Here is a 19545-nt window from a genome sequence, read left to right as displayed (position 1 = left end):
GTTTATTCAGTAATATTCTGGAGTTTGTGAATTTTGGGTTTTCCTCTATTTGAGGCTATAATCATCAAATTCATATAAAAAAATAACATTTTGAAATGTTTCACTCTGCCGTGAATCTTTTTTTTCCTTTTTTTTAAAGTTACTATTGAAATAAATGAAAGTTTTGAGCTGCACTTATCGGTTATTCACTTACCCCTCATTACACAATCGCAATCACGATGTCTTCATTTTTATTGTTTATTTTTACAGGCACGATACGCAATTAAAACAAATTGGAACAAAGTTAGCAAAAAGCTAATTTGCATCTGCTGTCTCTGGACAGGACGACAAAATACAAACAAACAAAATCAATCCACCAAATGGAATAAATTACACCACCGCATCATGATAAGTAAAGTACAACCCCAATTCCGATGAAGTTGGGACGTTGTGTTAAACATAAATAAAAACAGAATACAATGATTTGCAAATCATGTCCGACCTATATTTAATTGAATACCCTACAAAGACATTTAAGATATTTAAACTCATAAACTTGATTGTTTTTAGCAAATACTCATTCACTTAGAATTTTATGGCTGCAACACGTTCCAAAAAAGCTGGGACAGGTGGAAAAAAAGACAAAGACAAAAGAGAAAGTTGAGGAATGCTCATCAAACACCTGTTCGGAACATCCCGCAGGTGAACGGGCTCATTGGGAACAGGTGGGTGCCATGATCGGGGGGGAAAGGAGCTTCCCTGAATTGCTCGGTCATTCACAAGCAAAGATGGGGCGAGGTTCACCTCTTTGTCAACAAGTGCGTGAGAAAATAGTCCAAAAGGTTCAGAGAATCTGGAGAAATCACTGCATGGAAGCGGCGAGGCCGAAAACCAACATTGGATTCCCGCGACCTTCGATCCCGCAGGCGGCACTGCGTCAAAACCAACATCAATGTGTCAAGGATATCACCACGTGGGCTCAAGAACACTTCAGATAACCAATGTCAGTCAATACAGTTCGGCGGTACATCCGTAAGTCCAACTTGAAACTCTACTATGCAAAGCAAAAGCCATTCAGCAACAACACCAAGAAACTCCGCCGGCTTCTCTGGGCCCGAGCTCATCTAAGATGGACCGACGCAAAGTGGAAAAGCGTTCTGTGGTCCGACGAGTCCAGATTTCAAATTGTTTTTGGAAATTGTGGACGTCGTGTCCTCCGGGCCAAAGAGGAAAAGAACCATCCGGACTGTTATGGACGCAAAGTTCAAAAGCCAGCATCTGTGATGGTATGGGGCTGTGTTAGTGCCAATAAACATGGGTAACTTGCACGTCTGTGAAGGCACCATTCATGCTGAAAGGTACATACAGGTTTCGGAGAAACATATGCTGCCATCCAAGCGACGTCTTTTTCACGGACGCCCCTGCTTATTTCAGCAAGACAATGCCAAACCACATTCTGCACGTGTTACAACAGCGTGGCTTCGTAGAAAAAGAGTGCGGGTACTAGACTGGCCTGCCTGCAGTCCACACCTGTCTCCCATTGAAAATGTGGGACGCATTATGAAGCGTAAAATATGACAACGGAGACCCCGGACTGTTGAACGGCTGAAGCTGTACATCGAGCAAGAATGGGAAAGAATTCCACCTACAAAGCTTCAACAATTAGCGTCCTCAGTTCCCAAACGTTGATTGAATGTTGTTCAAAGAAAAGGTGATGGAACACAGTGCAATCGGAACGTGTGGCAGCCATAAAATTCGAAGTGAATGATTATTTGCTAAAAACAATCAAGTTTATCAGTTTGAACATGAAATATCTTGTCTTTGTAGTGTTATTCAATTAAATATAGGCCGAACATGATTTGCAAATCATTGTATTCTTTTTTTTATTTATGTTTAACACAACGTCCCAACTTCACCGAAATTGGGCTTGTAAGTAATGTTTCGAGAATTGTACAAAATACACATTGATGACTAACATTACCAAAGTTTGGGGTTGGTTGAAACACTACAAAGCTCCCCTATGTACTTACTTATTTTTTATTACTCGCATATATTTAAATTACTTCATGACCTTACTCACTTTAATTACACATTTCCATATTTCCAAGATAACTCAATTACTTCTCTTCCTCATTCTGTAAATTGCTTAGGTTGTATCTTAATCACTTATTGCATCGCTAATAATGACTTAGTCATGTAGCAACCTATCATTAAAATATGAACTTCCATACATGGCGGCCATGCCATAACACCGCCTCCGCCGTGTGTGACACATGATGTGGTATGCTTTGGATCATGAGCTGTTGCATTACGTGCCTTTTCTCTTCCTATCGCTCTGATACACATAGACCTTCTATTGTTGTTTTTTTGTTTGTTTTTTTTCCAAATTGTATCGCTCGTGTGTGTGAGGAGCGGGTACAGTGCTGCGCCACGGGACTGGACACGTGACAAGGCTAAAAATAAACTAGCTTTTGGATTCATACGCAACGGCGACACGGAGTTAAACGTCGATCGATGACGTCATCGATCGGATCGGCGAATTGTGACATGAAAGCCGATCAGGCGATCAGCATAAAATGCAAATTATCGGCCGATACCGATCACACCGATCAGATCGGCGTAAAGTCTGATTTAAACACACTAACAATAACTGTTTTGTTGTCGAGTTTTGAACGTGTACGTAGTTCCCAACGTTTTAAATGGATGTTTTGATCGCACACAAAAGGTATATACTGCACCTGATATTAAAGTAATGATGATATGGTCTCACTTTACTATATGTAAACCTCGTGACATCAACCTGTCCACGTTGTAATGAGTCACAGCCACTTGTTGATTCCTGTGTGGGCCTCCTGTAGACAAGATGATTGATGAATCAGCAGTAAAGAATACACAGGAGACTCAAGCCTGACTTGTGCGCGCTCCAGTGGTTCGGCCTTTCAATGTCAGCGAATGTAAATGCGCATTTATGAGTTGTGAAGGTGAAGTACGGAGTGGAATGAAAAATAATTGGCATTTTATTTATTTTTTTGTCTTCGTCTAGCTCCCCATCCTCCGCTTCCGCCGGCATCCTCTGGAGCCAGCGACAGCGCATCCAGCTCGCCCATCTCGAGCTAATGCATTCCCCCTAAATATTTCAATATGCCGCTCCTCCGTTCTGCAAGTCTGAACACGTGCTCCCTTGCCCAGAGCCGCAGAGGCGTACCGCCGCCAAGATCAAATCCCGTTTGGGGTTTTGGGGTTTTGATGTCTCGCTGCGCTACAGCAAACCAGACTGAGAAAGAAGGAGCGATAAAGGAGGAGAAAGTGTGGGAGGGCTTCCAGACAGTGGGATACACATCACAAAGATACAGACTTTGGGTCTTGTTTGAGACAGATTAAGAAATGTGTGGTTTATTGCTCTTCCCAAAACAGCCAAGGAGCAGGAGTCATTGAAAGAATGAGTACTTCAAACTTTCCCTGTTACGTGTATTTATAACATATAATGTATGTAATATAATGGCCGAGCCACCAAGCATATCTTACTGAAAAATTGCGTCAGACAATCAGGAGCAGCAAGTCTTTATTTCCTCACCACAACATGTCAACGTTTATCATACACGATAATGGATTCATCCATAAAGGGTCGGATTAGTCGCGGCGGTACGGAGTAAATATTCATCCGCAGGACCCAAAATGTATTCAAGAAAAATTGCTTGGCAGAAGGAAGTAGCCAAGGACAAGTGCTATGGAAAATGGATGGATAGGTTGGATTATTACCCTCCTTAAACTGTGGTTTCGGTGTGGAAGGACTCGAAATGAATGGTCAGACACGCGCCCACGCCGAGAAAGTCTTCTGCTGTTGGATTATTTTCTTCCATTCTCACCTCCCGTGACAGCCACGTTTGCCGATACTCTCATTACAAAATGTGCTTTACTTGCCGATAACATCGCGTTATGTTTTCACCTGAGCGCACGTGTAAGTATTCTCATGACAATGGATTTGAACACAGCAATTACCGATGGCTCGCGATTTGTGTTCCAGCTGCAGAACGAGCAACAGGAAAAGTCTCATCCTGACCAGCACGTCCCCCACCCTGCCCAGGCCTCACTCCCCACTGCCCGGACACATTGGTCAGTTTCCAAAAGGAGAACAACGTCGTGTGTATTGTTGAGGTTTCATGGTGCCACTAAAGTAGGCGACCGTATTAGGTCACCACGGCAACATCAGTGATACTGTTGTCCTGTTTACGAGCCGTTTTTTTTTTTTTTTTGGGGGGGGGGGGGGGGGGGGGTAACTACAATTACAGAATACGGCAATCGATCGCATTTACAAATTAGCACAAAAACGTTTGATATTTGCAAAAGACGTTCTTTGGGATCACACAGTAGTTTGCCACAGGTCGTTGACTCTTTTGACTACCTCTGACCTCTTTTGACTACATGCAGTTAGACAAATTGTGTAACAAGCAATTTGTTTGGGGTCTTCAGAGATTCAGTTCGCACTTCACTCTGTCAAATTGAGCGTTCCTCGTGGAAGCTGTCAACATATTCGCAGTCAGGCTTTACCTCAGCTTCTACCTGATAGATTCATGCACTTGGAATAAGACTTTTATATTTGCCGAGAGAGTGCCAGGCGGCTCCCTCGGGTGCTGCAGGGTGGATCGAACTTGGTGAAAGTAAGAAAGTCAGGTCAGGCCAATTCTTGAAATCATTTTCTGCTTTTTTTTTTTTTAATAGAAATACCAAACGTGACTGGCTAAATGCACAAACTGCCTTCAAATTAGATGCGTATTTCTGTTTTGCATTATTTGTTTTTTATCCCCTCCAGAAATGGTCAAATCCTCAATTTCAGTTTTTGTGCATGTCACCAGGAAGCAGCCCATTGGACAGTCCACGCAACTTCTCGCCAAGTGGGCCCGCCCACTTCTCTTTCGCCTCTTCAAGAAGGTTTGCATCCCTTTTTCTTTTTTTTTTTTTTTCATGTGAAGGGTGAACAGTGTGAAATTGTTGATGGGATTAATTTCACATGCACAGTGAAACAGGAGGCAATAATACACGCTCACATGCAAAATGAAAAATCTTTCATCTAATGTGTGCGCATTAGTAGAATGTTATGCTCTTTAAACTGATAAGAAAAAGAGTTTTCGGCACATGGTGCGATTTTTGCCGCTGCTTGTTTTTTTTTGTCTCCCTCAGGCCCGACGGTCGTAGATGGTCCCTGGCTTCGCTGCCGTCCTCGGGATATGGCACCAATACACCAAGTTCTACGGTAAGAGTTACTCAAAGGGCTTCAAAAGGGCATTTTTGGACATTTACATTTCAAATGATTTGAAGCGGGCGGCACTGTGTTTTGAGCGGTTAGCGTGGCTGCCTCACAGTTCTGGGGTTCTGGGTCCGAATCTCAGCTCTGGCCTCCCTTTGCGGACTTCCTTTAATGAAGACTAAATTGTCCATAGGTGTGAATGTGAGTGTAAATCAGCTGGGGTTGGCTCCAGCTCAGCCGTGACGCTAGTGAGGATAAGCAGTATAGAAAATGGATGCACGGATCACAACTGCATCACATTTTGTTATGATGTGTCCCATTATTATGAGTGAAATCCATCAAATGCAAAAGTTAAGCAGCTAATTTTTGCTGCGGGCCACATCGTAGTTATGGTTTCCCTCGGAGGGCCGTCGTGAGCGCGAACACATCTTCAGTAAATGTACAATTGCCTCATGTTATTACATATGCACAAAAAATGGATGAAGAACTAGATTTGAAACCGGAAGCCAGTAAAAAGTTGTTAATTCCGTTTATTTTGAAATGGGGATTGGTCACAAAAATGTTTGGAATCGACGTTATATAAAAGGGAAGACGATTTGCAAAGTTGTTACTTGAGCAAGAAACATGAAGTCGATGCACTTGATTTGCTTTCGCGGGCCACGTGAATTGATGTGGCGGGCCGGATGTGGCCCCCGGGCCTTGAGTTTGACACCAGTGCCTTATTTAATCAAATGTTAAAGGTATTTGGGCAAAAAACCCAAAAAAATGGTTACTATATTTAATGAACCCATTATTTAATGACATGAATGAACAAATAGATAAAAATGAATAAATCCATTTCAATTCAGCTGTTTTAGGGACAATTGGCTCAATGAATGCAACAAATGACTCTTGCTAATGTTCATGCTCGTGGGCCGGATTAAAGAACGGAGCGGGCCATGTCTGGCGTGCGGACCGTACTTTGCCCATCCCTGCTTTCCCTTTCCTTCTGCCAAACTGTATTTTTTTAAATATTTTTTTTTTCCTGATCTGGTAAACATAGTTTGCGTCCTGTGCATGAATATTTATCTCCTCCTCGAAGTTTGTGTGCATACACTTCCATGCTTGAAATCAGTTGGTGCGTTCACGCTCTGAAGTTGCCTGTTCCGCTTGTGTTTCTTCTCGCTTTCGAAAGGATTTCGCGGCCCACGAGCATCCGAGCGGCGCGCTCACAGACAACGACGAAAAAAAGAACACAGAAGAGCGTGCAAAACTTAAAAATACCTCATCAGTTGCCAGGGAAATGATTGATCTGATTTTCGCCTTGGAAAAGAAAAAAAAAAAAAAAAAAAAAAAAAGAAAAGTGGAGCAGTGATAATTGAAATGAATTGTGCCTCGCAGTCACAACGTGTTCCAATAAATGTTTCCGTACACCTCGCTGTGTTCCCACTGCCGCGGATCGTTAATGAGGAGGGGCGGGCGGCACAGAGGTGATTACAAAACAACTTAGGCAGAAACGTCTTGAAATCTCCTGTTTTTTTTGTTGGGCGTTTGTCATTTCTTCAGAGTGGCAACACTGTCTAAACAGCTACTCCTACCGTAAATCCCGTTTCTCTAATCGTGCAGTCTACACGTGTTCCTCTCCACCTCGAGCTTCGTTCCTTCTGGCCGAGCGGAGCCGTTACTTCGCCTGGTCAGCTGCGGCCTTAGCCGTGCATATTGATCAGAGCAGATGAAAGGCGTGCGCGTGCTCGCGTGTGGACAACTCTTGCGTCCTCTTTAAATGCCTGCGTGCAATCTCCAGAAACGGGAAATCGCAGTGCGTAGCACAAATAAGTTCCCCCTTTGAAAATGGCCACTTTTAAAACTTCCTTGTTTCCCAAGGAAAGTTCTACTCGATATTTTGCACATTTAGCATATTGACATTCACTCCTAGCAGGGTAGCACGGTGGCATTGCAATCTTATTCTTTTTAACTACAGTTTGTTACAAAATTAATAATAATCATTTTTTTTTAATGTAAATCATTTAATTTAAAAAATTAAATGACGAATAATCATCAAGATAATACTTTATTTACATGATTCATTTATATATTGTGATTGACTGAAACGTCCTTATCGACTTCTGTCAACAGCTCAAAGCTTTCGGGACGTCGTGTATATTGCCGTAAAACGTGATTGGATAGTAAACAGCAAATCAGAATTGGACCTGCTGTCCGGCTCCTGATTGGTTGACAACTGGGGCTCATTTGAAAAACGCTTCGAGCGAGCGTGTGGAAAAAAAACGGAGGGAAAATATTACTTTTACACACAACAGAATTGTGAGCGCTTACGAAAAAAACCACATTTTCTGTGCACACCAAACATACAAACGCAGCACAGGGGGGAGACTTGAACCCAGCGTCTCTCGACCGTGAGGTAGACGTGCTAACCACGACGCCGCCACGCTGCCTCGTTTTGATTTGAAGTGACCAAATATGCATCGAGCCAGATTTGCATGATTTCCGAGTATTCATTATTGTTTCTGTTAAAAGTGCTCTGATGTAGGCTGTGCACATTATAAGCGAGAGAAGATGAAGGTAATGGCGAGGGTGCGAGGATGAAAGCGACGGAGGCCCATATGAGACGGCTCCTGCGGTGTTTTCCCCGGCGCGGCTCTCCGAACGGACTGCCTGCATTCCCCGTCATTATTTCACTCTTCAACTTCCAAGTGACCGAGACCGGCTTCCTCGCTGCAGAAATCATTGTGCGCTCAATGCCAAGCGCGACATCCCGCCGGGAGGTGTGGTTCATTCAGTCTCCTATCGATCCAGGTTGCCGTTTTACCCGCTGAGCTGGCAAAAAAGCTGCTATCAACCCCCTAAAGGCAGCAGGCCACTTTTATTGCGCGAGACCGTTTCATTCCTTGCAGAGTTGAACCTTTTTTCGTTCCTCTGATCGTTCTCGGTGTTCTCTCTGTTGCGTCACCTCCCTCTTTGCTACCTCGCGTTGTTCACGTTTTTCGCGCCCACTCACATGATGGTACGCTGTGTACTTTAGTTTCCTCCTCCTCGCTTGCCCGCTCTCTCGTTCGCATCAATTATTAGCCGCTTCGCAGGCATCAAAAGGCCAAAGATAAACCGAAGCGATTCGCTCTCTTCTCGGTGCCGCTGGTTCCTTCGCAGTCGTCCAGCTCGTCCCAGGAACGTCTGCACCAGCTGCCCTTCCAGCCCACCGTGGACGAGCTGCACTTCCTGTCCAAGCACTTTGGCAGCACCGAGAGCATCACGGACGACGACGGGGGCCGCCGCTCGCCGCACGTCCGTCCTCGCTCTCGGAGCCTCAGGTGAGACCTCGGCCAAGGATAAACCATCCCCAAAATGTCCGTCTGACAGGTTTCATTGAAAAAACGCACTTGATGATGGTGTTTCACTTCACAGGTTTTTTGTTTTCCAGGCGCCAAGCGTAACGGCAAAAAGTACACATACAGAAGAGCCTCGTTTTAACGGACCCCGATTTTACGGATATCGGAAATAAGGGACCGTCTGGAAAGTACTTAGTTGCAGAACTGGCCGCCGTTGCTTACTGGCGCAATACGGGTAGAGACTGTGACGTGTATGTTTCCAGGTCACAGATATACAATATGAATAGATTCAAACAACAGATGTGCCCGTGCCAATGTGGTGGCCATGTTGAATGTGGCAACATTTCCAGGCATTGCAGTGATGTGGCGGCCATGTTGCATCTTTTGTCACATAGAGCTCGGCGCAGACAGAGCGCACATGGCGGCGGTGTTAACTTTAAGAGGAATACGACACACAAGAGGTTCCACTGTACATGCCTCCGCGCCCACAATTCATGGAGGCCTCCATGGCCCCTCGAGAGAATTGCGTATTGTTTTGAGATACTGTTGATCGTAGATGTTGCGATCGCAGCAGGAGGTGCGTTGCGAGGGTAAATAACAGAAAGCGCACAAATACAGTACGTGGCATACGAGAGTCCAAAAATGCAAAGAAAAAACAAAACAAAACACAAAAAAAAAACAGCGATGGCGGCCAGCAGTTGAATAATCTGGTCGACTCCTCTCTGACACAGTAAGAGCTTTTATTGATCCACGATGCCTGCCGGCGTGTGACAGGGGGAACCGCCCACCGGCAACTGAAAAACAGAACGCGCAACTGAACACGAACGTGACGACCGTACTGTACAAATACATTCTGTGAATGCTGAGAGGAGCTTTTGTCCAAACAAAAGATCGCAAATAAAGAATTGACAATATATATTCACTGTGCAATGCAAAATCGCGTTTTTAAAAGTATAAATTCAAATGATTCATACAATATGTACATACATATTGTTTTGCAAATGTGGGATGTGTGCTAATATAGAAACAATTACTTTACACTATGTATTAGTTCATGATATGAGCTGCACCAACACTGAGTGGCAGACTGTAATTTGGGATTAATGAAAGTATAATAATCAGGGAGGTGAAATTACCGCAGAACGTCAACGTGTCCATGCCAATAAACCGAAATTGATCCTGATGCCTATGCCAGCCTCATACGGTATGGTATATCCTACGGGTGGACGGCCACATTAATACGCACTAAATTTGATGAGATTGTGCACATAATCTGTTAAATACAGATAAATAAGATCCACTTCAAAATGTCACACCGAGGCCAACAATTTCCTGTCTGTTGATCTGCCGACAGATTCGTTTTACGACCCTGTCGAGAGGCAAAGAGGAAGCTCTATATATATTTAAGGGCAGTTGCGAGTAACAGTAAAAGCGCAGGTTTATTGCAACGGAAGGATACAGTCTGCGGGTGCTGTCAAAAGGAGCCCTGCAAAACTACCGGGCCTATTGTATGACGCACAATTGAGGAAAAAGCTTGGTATGCTTCCCGTAAGGCGTGTACCCTTGCCCCCCCCCCCCGTGGTGTTGGGTGCCTCCAGAGAGCAGCAGCACTTCTTTGTCCCAAAAAATACGGGGCGCACACTCCAGCATCCCCTGGATACCTAAACGACATACGACACATCACGACTTACCAGCTCTCGGCTGGCGTATTCATCTGCTCAGCAGATCCTCCTAGATAATACTCCAGCAGGTGTCCTGGCTCTTTGCACAGCGGCCCCATTGTGTACCTTGACGTGGCTCGTTGTTACTATTCACGTCACGTCAGACTTTAGCGTATTTGCCCACATCCTCGTCGACATCATCATGTGCGCTCTTGTGCCATCGCAGTGTGCGTATAAAAAAGGCGGATTATATTATTTCGAACACCCTCTAAGTGCATATGTTTCTGGAAGCCAGTGATGGAGGCGAAAGTGTTTTCTGCAAGAAGGCTCCGTTAATTAAAGACATTGTAGTGAATTTGTGAAGCTCATTAGCAGAATATGTGGACAGAAAAGACATTTCGGGAACCTATGAATGTTTTGGTGTTTTTTTTTGAAAGGGTAAAAAAAAACAGTTCCATTCTGCTCTCGCCCGCCTGTTTTACTCGTCTTTTGATTTTGTCATTGGGCGATGTGTCTCACGCCCTCGCACGTCGTGCGTTTGTCTCTCCTCAGCCCGGGGCGCTCGCCGTCCTGCTACGACAATGAAATCGTGATGATGAACCACGTGTACAAGGAGCGCTTCCCCAAGGTCAGACGCACACTAACAAGCGGCGGCACCGTATAAAAACACTTCGCGTTGACTGTTATTTGCCGTGGCGTGAATGTAGGAAATCAACTACTGTATACAACGGATAAAGAAAGTCTGCACACTTTTTGTGAGATCACAAATGAGGCCAAGGTAAATCGTTTCAAAACTTTATACACATTAATGTGACCTAATGTGGATTATTATTATTATTATTTTTTTTTTATATCCACTGTATGCTGTACCCTGACTGGCCGCCTGAACAGTCTTATGACAGCCAAAACAAGAGCTTGATCTAAAAGTCTGCCTTTCGAAAGATGACAATGCTCCGTTTTGATTGCCGCTGCCGGAGACATCGGTAGCATCGATGATATTGTTATTGTGATCTGCAGTGTTGTACAGCTGTAATATTTTTGCCCCTGTCGTAAGGCAGCATTAATCGAATGCGTGAGTTGCACAAGTGTACCTATTTGTTCTTACCGGAAAATCTTACAAAAGTATATATTTGTATAGAAATGCTGCTTTTCAAACAAGTACAAATGCCAAATGGTTTATTTTTCACTCACACGCAATCGTTGGTGTATTTAATGTGACATTTAAATGTGATTCTACTGTTAACAGGTACCGATGGCAAATACAATTTATTTTGGAAATAGACACACTGTCATGTGACTTCTTTCAATGAATAATACTGTAATTTACATTTAATTTTTTTATTTATTTTTTCCTGTGGGATGGCATTAGTAGGGGCGCATCGCTACTGTCGGCCAACGCGAATCAGTATTCCGGATCCAGCAAGTTCTGACTTGCTGTTTTGTGGACAAACAAATCTACTGTGTCATGTTGATGTCCTCAGGGGTGAAGCTGCAGAGAACAAAACAAATCAAATCTGCGGCGGGAACAGAAGCGCAAATGGCTTTGAGACGCAAACCATACAAAAAACTCTGAACTGAACGTTGAGTTCAATCGCTCCGTTTTTACAAAGAAATGTGTCAAAGTGGGGTGAAGGGCATTGCGGGTGCCATTGCTCGTATCCAACTCAGCAAAGTTTCACGCTTAATCATCTGAAATTGCTTGAAAATGCTTACATTTTCAATTGTTGCTTTGGAGATAGTGCTTGACAAAGCAGCTAAATGTGGATGCATCTGAATAAATCCGCATATCATAGCAAGGTTCATTTATTTCAGTCGGCTCAGTTAAGAAAGTGAAAATCTTTCACAAAATTAGTTACGAGCAATATTCATCAAAATATGGGTAAGTTTCTTATCATTCGATTAATAATGGTAAAAACGTATTTTTTTCCCACATTTTTTATGCCGCTTCAGTTTTATATGTGTCAATCTAAATGAGTATATGTCTGTCTCCCGTGTTGAGTCCTATTTCCAAAAAGTTGTTGGAAAGACAATTGTGATAAATACGCTCATTTCTTGGCAGTCTCATGCAAGTGTAATGTAGAGAAGATTTCTTCAACTTTTGTGGGAAAAAAAGATCATAAAGAATGATAACGACTTAGATTTTTGCCACAGCTTTGTTGCTAGAACCCACTGACGAAGCAAATAAATGGTGCTGCCCCATCGCAACGCACTTCTTGCGTCACGGTAAAGACGAAAGTGTACTCAGTTTCAACCATGTTGGTGAATCCCTGCTTTAGATGTTTTGAATGGAACCAGTTGAAAGTAGGAATATTGCAGGCAGTTATTATAGTCACTTTTTGAAATTTCTCATCGTCTATCTATCTGGCCAATGATAGATCAATCAGCTGTGTGCTGTCCTCCATTAGGCCACAGCGCAGATGGAGGAGAGGCTAGCAGAGTTCATCCACAACTACTCCCCGGAGAACGTTCTGCCTCTGGCCGACGGCGTCCTCAGCTTCATCCATCACCAGATCGCCGAGCTGTCCCGAGACTGCCTGACCAAATCGCGAGAGGGCCTCATTACCAGTGTTTACTTCTGCGAACTTCAGGAAAACTTGGAGAAGCTCCTGCACGACGTGAGTCTCGAAGCCTCGCGTCTCCCTTCGGCTACTTGGCCCCACGCTGACAGACTCGATTTGATCTCGATTTGCCTTCAGGCGTACGAACGCTCGGAGAGCTCGGAGCTCACCTTTGTCATCGAGCTGGTCAAGAAGCTCTTTATCATCATATCTCGACCGGCCAGGCTGCTGGAGTGCTTGGTGAGACTTTCCGAGATGTTTTTTTCAAGTTTCAGAGAACGCTTCAGTCGATAATCAATCGGAGGCTCGGAGTAATGAACATCGGCGTATCACGGCCGGAAGCCAGGAAGTTGCTATTTGAAGACTCGGTCATATTCATAGACGCAACTAAATCAATATGCTTTCTCGGCTTTCGCACCTGGAGACTGTACAAGGGTGCTACTTAACGCACAAACCTTTCTTCCAAATTCTAAATCATTCTCGGAATGATTAGCACACAATACAGAATATGTAAACAGGTGGTGTCAAACTCATTGTAGTTCAGTAAATTGATAAAGGCGCGCAACATTTTAAGTCGCAGGTATTTGGAACTGAACAACGTTGGCTTGCACTGTCAATGAAATCAACCAGCAACGGCCATTTCAAATGGGAAAACATTCAACCAGTCGCTTAAAAATCAATATTATAACTCAATGCAAAAAAAACGGACACATACAACATAGATTTAAAAAAAAAACAGGAGAAATAGAGCAAATCTCAGAAGGGGAAAAAACAAAGCAAAACTTGTTTTGAGTACTGTCATTGTCATTCCGGATCAAATGGGATTTTTTTGCGGAAAACATTTTTTATGAAGATTTTATTCGAAGGCCATATTTCGCAGCCGCGCGTGCAGGGCTCCAAGATGCTTTTTACAAGACAGCCGTAATATATTCCGACACCGCTCATTTCCTCACAGTGCAGCAAAGGTGGCGGGTCGCACGTCACGACCTTGGCGTGTTGCACACAGTCAATGAGCGTGTGAATACACGCTCGACACGATACACGCTCGGACGGCCTCGCACGTTTGCCGCTAAACCCCTTCCGCCCACCTTTAGCTCATCACGGCGTCGCCACGACGACCGTCGGGAAGGGGTCGATGGGGTCGGACAAGATGCGAATGGGATTTATTTTTTCTTCGCCGTGGCCCTTAAGGTTAGCTAGAAAAAGACAACGATCAAATGTTCCTCTAGCATTTATGTCAGTGTTGACGTCCGCTGCGGCGGAAATGTCAGCGTAGCTGCAAAAAAAAAAAAAAAAAAAAAGAGACCCTTGAGGGGAGCGAGCAGTCAGAGAGGGAGGTTAATCCTTCCTCTGCTCGTTCGCTTCGCTTTGGTCAAGAAGAGGTGGGGGGTTGTCGCATAGATGAGAACACTGGAGGAAATGATCTGCCTTCTAATCAAAACCACAATGTGATCCCACAGGACACCACAACAGGAAAAAGGGACATTTAAAGTTTGCCTGTTTTGTTTCTGTTGTGACCGTAATTTGTGTGGCACTTTTGGAATCGCTTGTTCCGCTGCATTAAATGACAAAAGACGCAATAGTCACGCATTTGGCAATTATATACAGTACATATCGTATTATATTGTTAATACTGTCAAAGTGACTTCTTTGCATTGCTGGAAGCCATATATCTGTGTCTCATGTTAATGGGGCTGACACAAGACGTGAACTCGATGAATATCTATTATTTCTCCTGTCTGTTCGTATTTGGTCGTGCATAATATCTTCAAATCGTCTTTTCGTTTTTCTTATGGAATCTTTTAGGGGATCTTACACTTGGGCTATGTGTGAGTTGTGTCTTTCACACTTATATAAATGTGTTAGAAGACATTATTAGGACTTGATCACACACAAGGTAGCAAGCAAGGTAGAGTTTTAACACTTAACAGATGAACCCAATCTGTTTTTTATTTCTGTGCATGCGTTTTTTTTTTTTTTTTTTTTTTTTTTTTTTTAAGCTTGTCGGTCTGTGTGCCGACGTAACAGGAATTTAATCCGGAAGAGTTCTACCATCTGTTGGAGGCCGCGGAGGACCACGCCAAGGAGGGCCAGTTGATGAAGGCGGACATCCCTCGATACATCATCAGCCAGCTCGGGCTCACTCGGGACCCCCTGGAAGGTGAGCGGGAGGAAATAGAAAAGGAAAAAAAAACAACAACAACAAAACGTTTTGTTCCCACCAAAAAGATTTAGTTTTAATTATGGCCTGTAGACATTGGCCAGTTCCAAAAGATTAACTTGCATACTACGAGCTTACTTTCTGAACGTATGAGAAGAATTTATAATCAGTAAGGTGGAGGCTAATAAATAACACTGGGGAACAATTTGAAAACAAATTCTGTTGAGTTCGATTTTTATGCTGAGTAAAACTAAAATTGGCATGCTGATTCCAAAATTGCAGTCAGCTCCCCATAGCTCAGTACTATCAATATCCGCAAACAGAAAGCTAGCATAGTAGGAATGAAGAGCATTTGTGCTGGCTTGTCTCTTAACCTTGTAACCAAGGGCATACCGTTGTAAGTTCAATTTCTTTTCTGCTGTTTCTTTAGTTTTCACAGCTTGTAACTATTGCGTCTTTGTGCTTTATTTTGCATAGATACATACATTTTTCATATTTTTTAAGAAAACGGGGATCTATAGTTAAAAAAACAGTTTTGGATTCTGCAACCAAAAAAGCTGTCAGACGTAGCTCAACAGAAATTGTGTTCCCCAGTGTAATTACTGCAGCAAATACTGGCAATAACCCGACTAGCAAAATAAAAGCAACTGTGGTGCTGACTTGACGGCGTCCATCCGCTTTCTGGCTGTCTCGTGATATATTATACAGCGCTATGAAAAGGTTTCGGCCGCCTTCTCAAATTCTTATGTTTTTGCAACGTTTCCCCGCTTTAATGTTTAATTAATCATCAAACAAATGTAAATATCCTACAAAGACAAAAGGCGGTTTTTAAATGCTGATTCTATTCATTTACCGAAAAAGCGTTCAAAGCCACCTGGCCCTTGTGTAAAAAAAGTAACGGACACCAATTCCCTGCGACACATGACTGCAACATCTCATAGAAAGCTATTATAACTGCATTCCATTTCATCTCCTGCGCGTGCACCAACGTTTTTGTCCACGTGGCGTACTAATGAGATGTTTTTCGCCGCTCTAGATGAGACAATATGTGACAATTGGAATCTAAGCTGCTGGAAGCGCCGTGCCGGGTAGATGTGTGGCGGCATCGGCGTCTCTAAATAATCATCGCGACTCTAGTGACACCATCGCCGCCCCCAAACCTTTAATTAACACCTGTCAGACGGGCCCGGTCTACTCGAAGGCAGGCTGTTGATGGGCTGAATGGCCTGAAAGGACTCCTTTGTAAATCTATGAGAAATATTTGGTTGTGCTCAAGACAAGATGATTTTTTGTTTTTGCATCTTCACGCGTCGGCACGTGTTCGCCAACCACTTCTCCCGCTTAGTTTTTCCTGGCGCACAGCAGAGGCTGTGGGCGCCAGCCACATCGAACCCAAATTGACACAATTGAGTGTCCTCTGTTCTGTCAAATGCTTTGTGGCCTCCTTCGTGTGTTTTTTTGTGCTTTAACGAAGCATTACAATAATAATCAGTGTGTTCCAGCAGCTGTCAGGCACGGTACATGTGGTACATGAACAACGGAAATTAGCATCTTTCTGCTGGCAGGGAGCACGAATGAGTGGGAGGCAGCGCTGAAGGAAATGTGGGAAATTAATAGGAGCTTTCTTCTCCCTGCTGTATTTTCTCATGCGACACGTTTGTCCGTGGTGCTCCGAAACGGAATCACGTTTCGTCCGGGACGTTTGCATTGCGATGTGAGACACCTGGCGCTGCAGCTAAACTCAGCATTCCTTTTTGTTTTGACACTCAGTTTGCTTCGTTAACTATCGCGTTCTACCCCCAGACATCGTGAGCCTGGACAGCTACGACAGCGAAGGTCCGCACACGCCAGAGACGGATGACTCGGCAGAGGTACAGCATTAAATAGAGTCACACGCATTCAAGCTGGCAAAGCATGAGCTATGACACATGAACAAACTCCTCCACAAAGGCTACACAATCTTCATTTTGGGCACCATCAAATTGTAAAAGGTAGGGTGCAAATACTTTTTCACTGCACTGTAGCTGCAGATTGCCACCAAAATGTAAAGCGTTCCCTTTTGACACAATCCAAAGCAACAGCGATGTAAACATCCTCTCCTTAAACTGTCCTAAGCCGTCAATGGCAGGGAATGTGTTTCAAGTGCATCATGTCTTGTCTCTGCCGCCAGGGTAAAGGGAGAGCCATCAAACCACCGAGTGAGGAGGACTTTCAGAACATCAAACTAATCAGCAACGGCGCTTACGGGTAAAGCACTCGACTACAGTAGACGAATCGGTCGTAATCCTGCATTATAACTGTTCACACGACGCTTGTATTAGCTTTACAAAATGAACATACTGTGTAGAGCAGGGGTCGCCTACATGGTGATCACAGGCACCAGGTGGCCCCTTAGGACCACATGAAGAGCCTTCGGGCCTGTCCTAAAAATAGCTTACCAGTGATGGGACATTGTGATTTCCTTGGAATGTTGTAGAAGATCATTTGAGCACCTGCAGAGATGTATCAAAATAAAGTGTTGCATATTGATATTTGTCTGTTTTCTAGCTTGTTAAATCACTGGATCATCATAAGATTTGAAATCTGCCCCTCGGGTTGAAAGATATACTGTCCTAAGTTTGCTGTTGTCAATCTCACCGTCCTTCCAGGGCCGTGTACCTGGTGCGCCACAGGGAGACCCGACAGCGCTTTGCCATGAAGAAGATCAACAAGCAGAATCTGATCCTGAGGAACCAGATCCAGCAGGCCTTTGTCGAGAGAGACATCCTCACCTTTGCCGAGAACCCCTTTGTGGTTTCCATGTTTTGTTCCTTTGAAACACGCAGACACTTGTGCATGGTGCTGGAGTACGTCGAGGGTAAGATTAAGACGATTGTGACTTCCATTTCACACTGCATTTACCCCAAACAGATGTGTTGGAGGTGGCCCGGTAGGGGAGAGGTTATCACACACACTTCACACTTCTGAGGTTGCTGGTTCAAATCTGGGCTCCGGCCTTCCTATGTGGAGTTGTTCTCACTGTGCTTTCTTGAGGGGATCAACGGTTTCTATTTTTTTAAAATATATATATACATTTTGAACATTTATTTTACATTTGAAAAATGTTTTTTTTACTTCTAAAAGTCTTCCTCATTTGTTTCCTGACATCTGGACTGCACATTGAATTGTTTCCACTCAGTTCAGCGCCTTAGAACTTGGACTACTTTGCTCCTCGAGTGTTTGTGGTGTCAAACCGAGCAATGAGGTACAATTCGGCGCATGGCATTCCTACTTATGTGCGCAGGTGGCGACTGTGCCACCTTGTTGAAGAACATCGGGGCGCTCCCTGTGGAGCTGGCCAGGATGTACTTTGCTGAGACCGTTCTGGCCCTGGAGTACCTGCACAACTACGGCATCGTTCACCGAGACCTGAAGCCAGACAAGTCAGTCTTCGGTCATCTTCCATGTTTACAATTTGTTAAATGTGCGAATGAAACACTCGAATTAAAGTGACCAAGATTACATAATGTGAGTTTTTATCCAGTGGTTCTTCAATGGTTGGTGGGGATAGCAAAGCTAAATGTTCACAGTGTAGTTTTATGTCAGAAAAACGTTAATTTGATTAGCGTTCTATGTGTTTTCAATTTTAAATCGTAGACAATCTGCAGTAGTAGCAATGATCGTGTAATTGACTACAATTTTGTGTTGCTTCGCAGGGCAGCTAGTGAAGCATTGACATATACATTTTTGTATTTTGTTTAATATGCAGTGTTAGGTGAAAACATGAGTTGGTTTTTTTTGGTCACATATTGTGCTCTGAAATGGAATTTGTACATGAAAATATGTTTTGAAAACAAGCTTTTATTTTTGCCAAATTAACGTGCTTCCGTTAAATAGGGTTGTGACTTCATGAACACAGGAATATACTGGTCCTGCGGTGAGTTCATTTGGTTTAATCCAAATCAAGGTCACCGGGAAACATCTTCATTGACAAAAATAGCACAACGGGTAGCCAATAGCTAAAAGACATCGATGGCCAAACAAACAAAACAAAAAAAAAGCAGCAACTGGACAAGATTGAATACTTGACAAATGCGAATGGCCTTCAGTCGAGCCAAGGCCAAAGAATCTGATTTGGATCAGCCACAATCCATCTCCTGCATGAAATGTCAGAAGAATATTAACAAGTGAAAAATGCTCTCTCTCTCTCTCTCTCTCTCTCTCTCTCTCTCTCTCGCTCTTTCTCTCTCTCATATATTTATACTGTATCGGGTGTGGGCAAAGTCTAGTATGAATCACAGCAATATATGGATGCCGTATAACAATAGCTATTGTCTCTTCTATTGTAGTCTATTGATCACCTCCATGGGCCACATCAAGCTGACTGACTTTGGCTTGTCCAAAATGGGCCTGATGAGCCTCACCACCAATTTGTACGAAGGACACATTGAGAAAGACGCCAGGGAGTTCCTGGATAAGCAGGTAAGCAGGTACTTTTGTCCGGGTCTCCTTCGCGAGCAGGGCGACGAGATGAAATGAGTTCAAATCGTTCACCGGGATGTTCGACGGATGCGGTGAAACGTTGACGCTTTCCGTCTTTGCGGCAATCCCATTATAGCCATTGTTTATGCGCTTTATA

The 19545-nt window shown here is 43.8% G+C and overlaps 1 protein-coding gene across 4 annotated transcripts in view; it reads left to right on the top strand.

The window, feature by feature from the left end:
- Positions 1-19545, top strand: part of mast1a (microtubule associated serine/threonine kinase 1a) — a 53159-nt gene that overhangs the window by 21890 nt on the left and 11724 nt on the right. For 3 of the 4 annotated variants that reach the window (XM_061679018.1, XM_061679017.1, XM_061679019.1), the window contains 13 exons: positions 4004-4092; positions 4833-4908; positions 5158-5230; positions 8369-8529; positions 10761-10836; positions 12614-12823; positions 12905-13006; positions 14795-14927; positions 16731-16798; positions 17098-17174; positions 17576-17784; positions 18211-18349; positions 19256-19388. In XM_061679018.1, coding sequence (XP_061535002.1) covers positions 4004-4092; positions 4833-4908; positions 5158-5230; positions 8369-8529; positions 10761-10836; positions 12614-12823; positions 12905-13006; positions 14795-14927; positions 16731-16798; positions 17098-17174; positions 17576-17784; positions 18211-18349; positions 19256-19388 — 1546 coding nt within the window. Of the gene's footprint in view, positions 1-4003; positions 4093-4832; positions 4909-5157; positions 5231-7774; positions 7987-8368; positions 8530-10760; positions 10837-12613; positions 12824-12904; positions 13007-14794; positions 14928-16730; positions 16799-17097; positions 17175-17575; positions 17785-18210; positions 18350-19255; positions 19389-19545 lie in introns of those variants that run through there. The other variant, XM_061679020.1, reaches the window with a different exon arrangement.

This window comes from Phycodurus eques, chromosome 6 (genome assembly GCF_024500275.1).
Source record: "Phycodurus eques isolate BA_2022a chromosome 6, UOR_Pequ_1.1, whole genome shotgun sequence".
Lineage (NCBI taxonomy): Eukaryota > Metazoa > Chordata > Actinopteri > Syngnathiformes > Syngnathidae > Phycodurus > Phycodurus eques.
The sequence above is the reverse complement of the archived record's forward strand: the minus strand, read 5'-3'. Positions and strand labels throughout refer to the sequence as shown.